Genomic DNA, 10,057 nt, shown 5'->3' on the forward strand with positions numbered 1-10,057 from the left:
TTAAAGATGCACAACGATTTTTATTTATTTATTATTCGAGTCAGATGTACAAGGAATTTAAATCATTAAAAGAAAACGTTTTGACTAACTATCACCAGTTTAAAAAATAATATCTCATGAATAATGAGTCGATGAGCACTTTTATTAATAATAAAATGTCAATGAGCATTTTTAGTCCAATATGATTAAGTTAAAAAAAAAAAAAAAAATCTTAGATTTTACACTGAAAATTTGGATTTACAATTCCTATGACTTCTCGATCCACATGATTTTAAGATCCAAACAAATTAAGAAACCAGTAAAAATAAGAAATAGCAAGGAGGAGGAGAAAGATGTCGAAAACGTAAATAAATAAATAAATAAAATAAGTGACTGATGATACACACAATAAACAACTATATAAATAAATCTATATAAATGAACAAGTTAATTTAAGGTGAACTATTGTGTTTGTTTGTTTGTTTATTTTATTTATTATTCTCTCTCGAGTATTTTTTATATAACACCATAAGAAATTCCTTATCCATAGCATTATTAGATAGAAAACTATTGCAAACTCTAAGACCATTTAGGGTCAAAAAGTCAAGTGTAATTCATGAGAACCATGACTACTATTTTTCATGTATTCAACTACCTAGAATATATATCAAAACAAACCAAAAAATTGAGACACTGTATGAAAGGAAAATGATAATATATATTTCCACACCAATAATGGCATTCGAAGACTATCCGAGAATTATCATCATAGGTTTGTGTTGTGTTGTGTGTGTGTGAAAAAAAAAAGAGAGAACATGAAAGTAATAAAGAAATGAATGAAATGTACGGGAAGCACTAAAATATAATGGAGAGGGTGAGTGAGAGAAGGGAGAAAGCGTGCTTCCTCTTGGTCGGCCATTACATTCTGATTCTCATTCTCTTGAGGCTCTCTCTCTCTCTCTCGTATAATTCTCATTCACACAAAGTGTGCAATCATTTGAATCATTTTGTTGGGTGAAAATTAATGAACCATTACTTTTCAATATTATTATTTTATTATTGTTTGAGGAAGTTTGACCAAACAACAGTGACTTCCACTTCATGCTCCCCCTTGTTTGTGCTAACCATTGAGCTTGTTTTCATTATTTAGATTATACAAAGTTGCAACTTGTTGAACTAGATTTATACTCTAAAACCCCAAAATATCAGCCATATTCAATGCATGACTCATTTCAGGTCAAAACCAACTTCTCCTTGCTAGCAAGAATTCCCATAAAATTGTTATTTTAGTACTGAGATGGTTTCTCCTTGACTGACTGATCACAAACTCAGAGGTACGTAAAATGAGTCTTTCTCAATCTTTTTATTTATTTGTTTGATCCATATGCTTGCATACATGATTGCTTTGCATTTTTACACTCAACAAGTTTTCTGAAAAATATGTGTTTATACTTAAAATAGGTAAATCATGTTATGGTACTCTATGGTATGGAAATTCAATAGTCATCCATCTTGTGAACGCAACCTCCGGGATATAGTTTTCAGTGGAATTTGATGAGTATGGAGAGAATGGTATCATATTATTTGTTCACTGCATATGTTATTGTGGGTGCTTTCTTGGTTGGTACATTGGAAGGGCTTAACACTGAAGGTCAATACCTCCTACAAATAAGAGAAAGCCTTGTTGACAATTTTAATAATCTGGGTAATTGGAATTCTAGTGATTCAACTCCTTGTGGATGGATTGGTGTGAATTGCACCCAAGATTCCAATCCGGTGGTGTACTCTATTGATTTGCATTCCAAGAATCTATCTGGATATTTGTCTCCAGCCATTGGCAAATTGGCTCACTTGACTTGTCTTGATGTTTCTTTTAATGATTTGACTCGGAAAATACCTAAAGAGATTGGAAATTGTTCAGCTTTGGAGTTTCTTCTCCTGAACGACAATAAATTTGAAGACCAAATTCCTAAGGAAATTGGTAGACTTTCTTTTTTACAGAGCTTGAATTTGTGCAACAATAAAATATCTGGACCTTTTCCAACGGAGATTGGAAACCTTTCTTCCTTGACAGAATTGATTGCATACTCCAATAACATCAGTGGATCATTGCCAGCATCTCTTGAAAACCTTAAAAAATTGAAAGTTTTTCGAGCTGGGCAGAATTTGATATCAGGAAGCTTGCCTCCAGAGATAAGTGGATGTCAGGGCTTAAAGTGGCTTGGTCTTGCTGAAAACTGGCTTTCTGGTGAGATACCAAAAGAGATTGGAATGCTTAAGAATTTGTCATATTTGAATCTAGTGGTCAATTTGCTTTCTGGTACCATTCCAGCTGAGTTTGGCAACTGCACAAGTCTGAAGACTGTGGCTCTCTATAATAACAATCTTGAAGGACCAATTCCCATTGAGCTTGGGAACCTTATGGCTCTTCAACAATTATACCTGTATAGAAATAATTTGAATGGAACAATCCCAAGAGAGATTGGAAATCTTTCTCGAGCAGTGGAGATCGATTTTTCAGAGAACTATTTTAAAGGACAGATACCAATTGAGCTAGCTAAGATAACCGGGTTGCAATTGCTTTATCTCTTTTCAAACCAGTTTACTGGTGTTATCCCAGATGAGTTGACCAGCTTGAAAAATTTGAGTAAGCTTGATCTGTCAATTAACGAGTTCAACGGCTCCATTCCTATTGGATTTCAATATCTGACTAATTTGATTAAGTTTCAACTCTTCAGTAACTCACTGGACGGTAGCATTCCTCAAGGCCTTGGAGTTTATAGCTCAATTTGGTTGGTCGATTTATCAGATAACTCTCTATCAGGAAGAATTCCGCGTCATCTTTGCCAAAATTCTAATTTGAGTTTCTTAAACTTGGGATCCAACCAGCTCACAGGAAACATCCCAACTGGGATCTTAAACTGCAAAACATTGATGCAACTTCGCCTTGTCGGAAACAAACTTAGAGGGAGTTTTCCATTAAGTCTGTGCCAGTTGGTAAATCTCTCCGCAGTTGAGTTGGATCAGAACGAGTTCAGTGGCCCTATTCCTCCAGAAATTGGTACCTGCAGAACATTGCAAAGGCTTCATCTTTCATACAACCGCTTCACATCAGAGTTGCCAAGAGAAATTAGTAACCTCTCCTTGTTGGTTACATTCAATGTCTCTTCAAATTTTCTTTTTGGAAAGATTCCACCTGAGATTTTCAGCTGCACGGAGCTTCAAAGACTTGATCTCAGTCACAACAACTTTGTGGATGCTTTGCCAGATGAGGTAGGAAAACTTTCCCAATTGGAGCTTCTCAAACTTTCAGAGAACAACCTTTCTGGTACTATACCTGTGTCACTAGGCAAGCTATTGCGTTTAACTGAGCTACAAATGGGTGGTAACTCATTTTCTGGTAGTATACCGCCTGAATTGGGAACCCTTTCGAGCTTGCAGATTGCATTGAACCTCAGTTATAACAATCTCTCTGGAAAGATTCCCGAAGAGCTTGGAAGTCTTGATTTGTTGGAGTTCCTTCTGCTCAACAACAACAATTTGAGTGGTGAAATTCCAGAGTCTTTGCTGAATCTTTCGAGCTTACTTGGCTGCAACTTTTCATTCAATGAGCTCTCAGGATCTATACCTCCCTTTGTTCAAATTCAGAAAATGGATAGCAGCAGCTTTATGGGAAACAAATTACTTTGTGGTGCTCCTCTTAAGCCTTGTAATAGAGCATCACCTCCTCTTTTACCTCAAGATAGAGAAGAGAACAGAAACCGTTTAGGAAAAATTGTGGCTATAATTTCAGCAGCCATTGGTGGGGTTTCTCTCATTCTTATCATAGTCATCATATATTTCATGGCACGTCCGATTGACACGGTTGCTCCTAAGCAAGATAAACCATTCTCTTCTCCTGTTTCTGACATCTACTTCTCTCCAAAGGAAGGATTTAGTTTCCAGGACTTGGTTGCAGCGACAGACAATTTTGATGAAAGCTTTGTAATTGGAAAGGGCGCCTGTGGAACTGTGTATAGAGCTGTCTTGCCTAGAGATCAAATAATTGCTGTTAAGAAGCTAGCATCAGACAGAGAGGGCAACAATGTGGATAATAGCTTTCGTGCTGAAATTTTGACTCTCGGGAAAATTAGGCATCGGAATATTGTAAAGCTATATGGTTTCTGCTACCACCAGGGTGCCAATCTCTTGCTCTATGAATACATGGCAAAGGGGAGTTTGGGAGAGTTACTTCATGGACCATCCTGTAGTCTTGATTGGCAAACAAGGTTCATCATTGCACTAGGAGCTGCTGAGGGCCTTTCTTATTTGCATCATGATTGCAAGCCTAGGATTTTTCACCGTGACATAAAGTCCAATAACATTTTGCTTGATGATAAGTTTGAAGCTCATGTTGGGGATTTTGGGTTGGCAAAGGTGATTGACTTGCCACATTCTAAATCAATGTCTGCAGTTGCTGGTTCTTATGGCTACATAGCCCCTGGTAAGCTATCCTATCAGCACTTTTCACCTCAATATTATGCAACAAGTCTACGTCATTATTTTAATAAATAAATTTGAATTGAATTTAAATATAATTTATATTTAGACACTTTATTAGAATCTTAGCACATCACGTCTCAAAACAAAAACAAAAAAAAAAAAAAAAAATCTCAGCACACATCGTATTTCTTTAAAGAGTCTAAATTGGGTAAGAATAAAGTGTAAAATTCATATTTTACATTATCTAATAAGAAATTACCACATCAACTTTTTTACTTTAAAAGTTAATACACTCTACCAAACCTAATAACACCACATCGATCTTTAATTTACAATTTGAAATATTGTATTATTGAGATGTTATCATTTTTAATTAGTTGTATTTATGTTTTAGTAATATAATAATGTGGCATGTCCTTATTGTAGGGTGTAATTAAACCAAATGGATTGCACTAAGTCCTTACAAAATTTAATCACTTCTTTAAATGATTGATTATATTGTTCCATATATGTACAAATACAATTACAATAAATGTCTATTAATAATTTTTATAATTATAAAATTTCATATATAGACCAAATAAAAAGAAAGAAAAAAAAACCATATTATGTTAAAATTTTTGTACATTGCACGAGTTACCGACTTGTATAATATAAAATGAAAACTTTTAACTTTTTGTTGATTTCTTTTAACGTTGCTACCTAAGCTTTGAAAGCTCAAATTTGTTTCACATCATTATTCCCATATGGGTGGATTCAAGTTACACATAGTGTAACTATAAACAATGTTACACCATCCAATAATTTGTTATTGATTTCATATTTTGAAAATCTCATCGTAGGATTATATGTTCTCTACATTCTCACCATGCATGCCAACCAGATATTATTTATCATTCAATTCATAAACTTACCTTTTATGCATTATTTTAAATTACAGCAACTTGACTTTAAACAATTGATTGATGACATGACTTTTAATCTTTGATTATTTTGAAATTTTGCAAGTGTGGAAAATATACGAAGATAATGGAATCCAACGGTGGATTTGACAAAATTCACATCTAATTAAAAATATTAAGTAATGTAACATTGCTCAAAGTTAGACTTAGTGTAACTTAAACCTAATGTAATTCCATGCGATAATATCTCCTCCTATTTAAACCCTCCAATTCCCTCTATTTTTTATCCTTGTGTAAGACACGTGACATTTATTTGATTTTGTGTGGTTTGTTAGGATCATAAGAATTTTTAAATACCACAACTGTTAAATATGGATTAAAATCGAAGGAAAGCGAAGGATTTAAATAAAAGGGGATTCTTTCCCAACTTATATATAGATATCATGTCAAACCTTCTATATTTACACCATCTATTTAGAATCTTTTCATATCATATTTTCTTTAAACGTTTAAATAGATAGTTTTATGTATAAACATAATCGTAAATAAATAACACAATCATATACACAAATTTATTAGGGTCAAAATTTTATTATATTATTGTGGTATATGACTTCTAATGAGTCTTTGATATTTTAAACAAGGTTAGCATGGTGTGTAAAACTTAACTTTTGTTATATTATACTATACACGAAATTACTATCATTTTTAATTCAATACTTACAACAAATAAGGGGGAGGATTTGAATTATGAAGAGCAGACACTTGAGCTATATAAGGCTTTTAGTTACTATATTTTCTCTGAATAACTTTGTATTTCATTGCTTCGTGAGCATATATTGAAATACTTTATTGGTAATGAGTAATCTTGTTAATGCCAGAGTACGCATACACCATGAAAGTTACAGAGAAATGTGACATCTACAGCTATGGGGTTGTCCTACTTGAGCTGCTGACAGGAAGAACGCCCGTACAACCTCTTGACCAAGGTGGTGATCTTGTAACATGGGTGAGAAATTACATTCACAATCATTCATTGTCACCTGGAGTCCTTGATGCTCGATTAGACCTACAAGATGAGTGTAGTGTCTCTCACATGATTACTGTCCTAAAAATTGCTTTGCTATGCACAAGTATGTCTCCTTTTGATCGCCCCACAATGAGGGAAGTTGTTTTGATGCTTAAGGAGTCCAATAAGCAGGAAGGAGTAGGACGAAATACATATTGCTCCCCAAGTCATGATGCTAATTGGGACGATGAACCTTGAGTATACACATGTACGTAGTAATTTTGTTCAGCCCAGATGATATCTAGTGGTCGATTTATCCTTAGTATTATTTACAAAAGTAGTTAAAGGCTTCTCTGTAGATGAGTATATCAGTATATCCCTTGCATGATATTGTTATGTATCTCTAATTTCTGCCTGTTTGGCTGATTGGCAACAATTCTAAGGGTTTGTCTTCAGAAAAAGATACATAAATAATGAGATGTTGTACCTGCTTAAAAAAATAAAAGCAATATTGTATCATTCCATTAGTTAGGATCTATTTGAAATCTGTTTAATTTGCTGAAACTGAAAATTTTTTATTGAAAATACTGTAGATAAAAGTAAAAGCATAATTTTCAGTATCGTACGATACGCGATACGTTTCGTACGATATGTATTTGTATCGTGTACAAAAAGTTTCGTATCGTAAGTGCTTATAAATCGTCCAATACATAGATGCATATCGTATAAATTGTATCGTATCGGTGAATCATACAATACATAATATACATAGACATGAAGATTTAAAATGAGTTTTTTTGTTAAAAATTTGTGGTTTTATTTTATTTAAACAAGTTGTTATACTTTTTTAACACAAAATTCTTAGGAAACTTAATTGAGACTAATAAAATAGCAAGTCCATGAGTTTTTTTTTTTTTTCTTCCTTTCCTTTTTCCTAGAAACTTTAGACTATACTCATAACACTAACTTGCGTATGTGCAAATTTATTTTCTGTGCTATCAATAATGTATTATATGAAAATATAATTATTTTTTATTTTGTTATTATTATTATGAGTCTAAAAAACTAGAATGCCAAGAAAAAATATAAAGAAAAAATTATTAGAATAAAAAAAAATGGTAAATGTTGATAATAATGAAGAAATTATCTATAAAAAAATAATTTTGCAAAATGTTGAACATGATGATAACATTGACTTATGCGGAATTGATTAGCTAAGATGATGAATATATATTATTATTTTGGCTCATATATCATGTATTATCACTTCTGTGTTTAATCAATTTGAACGTGCATGTTATAAATATAAGTTAATTTGATTTGTTTAGTCAGCTTTGTTAAATTTTATTACATAAGTAATGATTAAATTGGTCATTAGGTGAAAATATTTCGAATTTATAATGAATATACCTTTTATATATGTATATCTATTATTATTTTATAATTTTATTAGGTGTTTGTGTATCTTACGATTCGATACGATACACGGTACAGAAAAATTAAAAATTGATTCATGATACGATTCACAATTTGACAACTATGGGTAAAAGTTAGTTGAAATAGTATAGTAAGATCCATGAATAGTATAAAAAAGTGCAGTGAGACCCATGAATAGTGGGAAAAATAAGCCGAATAGTAAAATAAGTTGGCAAATTTCATCCATGCCAAACGCACAAGTAATTTCAGATGTTATAGTATTTAGTTTTTTTTTTTTAAATGAATTTGATTTGTTATATATATATATATATATATATATATATATATATGTATGTATGTATGTATGTATGTCTGTATATTAAAAGTCAAAACTCAGAAGAAGAAGAAGAAATGCCACATGGAACTCTCAATTTTGCACCACGTGTCGTGTAAAAATCAAAGAGTCCAAATCCGGCCAAATTGGCCATTTACCACTTTTTGCAGAAATTAGTAGCAACATACAACTGTTTACAAAATAAGTAGCAATATACCACTTTTTTGAAACTCGAGTTTGCTGTGTAAATCAAGTTTTAAACACTCGTGTTTCATAAAAAAAACTTGTGCTGACGTGGATTTTTTTATTGAAAAAATGCCACATGGAACTCGAGCTTGGTAAACTCGAGTTTTGTGCAACACAATACTCGAGCTTACCAAGCTCGAGTTCTTTGTAAATACAACAAAACTCGAGCATAATGCTCTTCTTTTTTCTTTTTTTTCCTTCTATATATGGTAGCCTACTAAGCTTGAGTTCCTTGTAATAGGGAACTTGAGTTTGGAAAGCTCGAGCTCCTTGTAATTTTTTTCATTTGAATGCACAAATATGTGTTTTTATTTATTTAAATAGAAGCATTGTAAAATATAGAAATTTTAATTTCAAAATATTAATTTTTAGGCCACTCATACCCCTTGTTCATTCATTTTTAACACACTCATCCATTTCTAACTTCTCGGAAGTATTATAGTCAAATTGGTTAAAATATTGGGGGTTACAATGAGAAATTAGAACAACATGTAAAAGAAAAATCTCACTCCATTTTTAGTCATGGGCACATCGAAAGAAGTTTAAGCTATATATTGTTACTTTATCAATCATGTTCCGAATTACTATATGGTTAAATGATTGATAAGCATTGCAGAAAGAGTGGACCATTTGGATATAAAGAAGAACTTATGTCTTACCACGTCTGGATAAGTAAGTTCTTGACTTGTAGTGTTTCTAATAGATTTACAGAAAAAAATCTTTCACATTCCTCTTAGAATCACTGTAAGTCAAGAACTTACATATCCAAACGTGGTAAGACGTAAGTTCTTCTTCATATCTGAGTGGTCCACTCTTTCTGCAATACTTATCAATCATTTGACCATACAGTAATTCGGAACATGATTGATAAAGTAACAATATGTAGCTTAAACTTCTTTCTGTGTGCCCATGACTAAAAATAGAGTGAGATTTTTCTTTTACATGTTGTTCTAATTTCTCATTATAACCCCCAATATTTTAACCAATGTTTTTAATTCCGTTTCGGGACCCATTTCGTTTTGTCCAGTGGAACGAAATATTTCGGTATCGGCTTATTTCGGCGTATTGTTTCAAGGTGTTTCGGGTTCCTTAAAAAAATAATATATATATATATTATTACTATTATATAAAATAATGAATTTAATTTTTTTTTAAATCTTAAATAAAGTGGGGTTAAAAAATATTTAAATATTTTTAATTTTCTACAAATAAAATTCATAATTGTAAACAAATTAATAAATGTGCAGTGTATACTCTTTCCCCTTAAAAGCAAATGAAGTAAAGTTGATAAAAAATTTATGTGAATATTTTTTAACTTTTTACTTGTGGCATTATTGTAAATAAATAAGAATCTAGGATTAGTTTTTGAGCTAGGAAATTTCCTAGAAGTTTCCTTACAACCTCCATTACTCCACACGTATGTTCCATTTCCTCCTTTCCATTTGATCTCATCTATTCTTCTTCTCCAGTCTCCACAAACTTCACTGCTTTTTTTTTTTTTTTAATGCTTTCCTTGGTTTTAAGTTTTAAGGCTTCCTCACACAATTAAGGCTGGACCCCAACATGCCTAACAAGGTAAGTGTTCTCTAGCAAATGAAATGTCAACAATAAAGAAGTGTGGTTGCTCAAAGAGACAATGTTGAAGCTGAATGAGAAACATTGAAGCCCAAAACAGCGTAGATGAGCTTT

General features: G+C 32.3%; 1 protein-coding gene across 1 annotated transcript; it reads left to right on the forward strand.

Moving 5' to 3' along the window:
* The first annotated feature begins 1,111 nt into the window (after nucleotides 1-1,111).
* Nucleotides 1,112-6,896, forward strand: LOC142629992 (uncharacterized). Its single transcript, XM_075804050.1, has 3 exons — nucleotides 1,112-1,313; nucleotides 1,441-4,462; nucleotides 6,245-6,896. Exons 2-3 carry the CDS (start codon nucleotides 1,534-1,536, stop codon nucleotides 6,628-6,630), a joined length of 3,315 nt encoding a protein of 1,104 aa, XP_075660165.1. The 5' UTR covers nucleotides 1,112-1,313; nucleotides 1,441-1,533; the 3' UTR covers nucleotides 6,631-6,896.
* Nucleotides 6,897-10,057: the final 3,161 nt, after the last annotated feature.

The sequence above is a fragment of the Castanea sativa genome, chromosome 3, assembly GCF_040712315.1.
Source record: "Castanea sativa cultivar Marrone di Chiusa Pesio chromosome 3, ASM4071231v1".
Classification (NCBI taxonomy): Eukaryota; Viridiplantae; Streptophyta; class Magnoliopsida; order Fagales; family Fagaceae; genus Castanea; species Castanea sativa.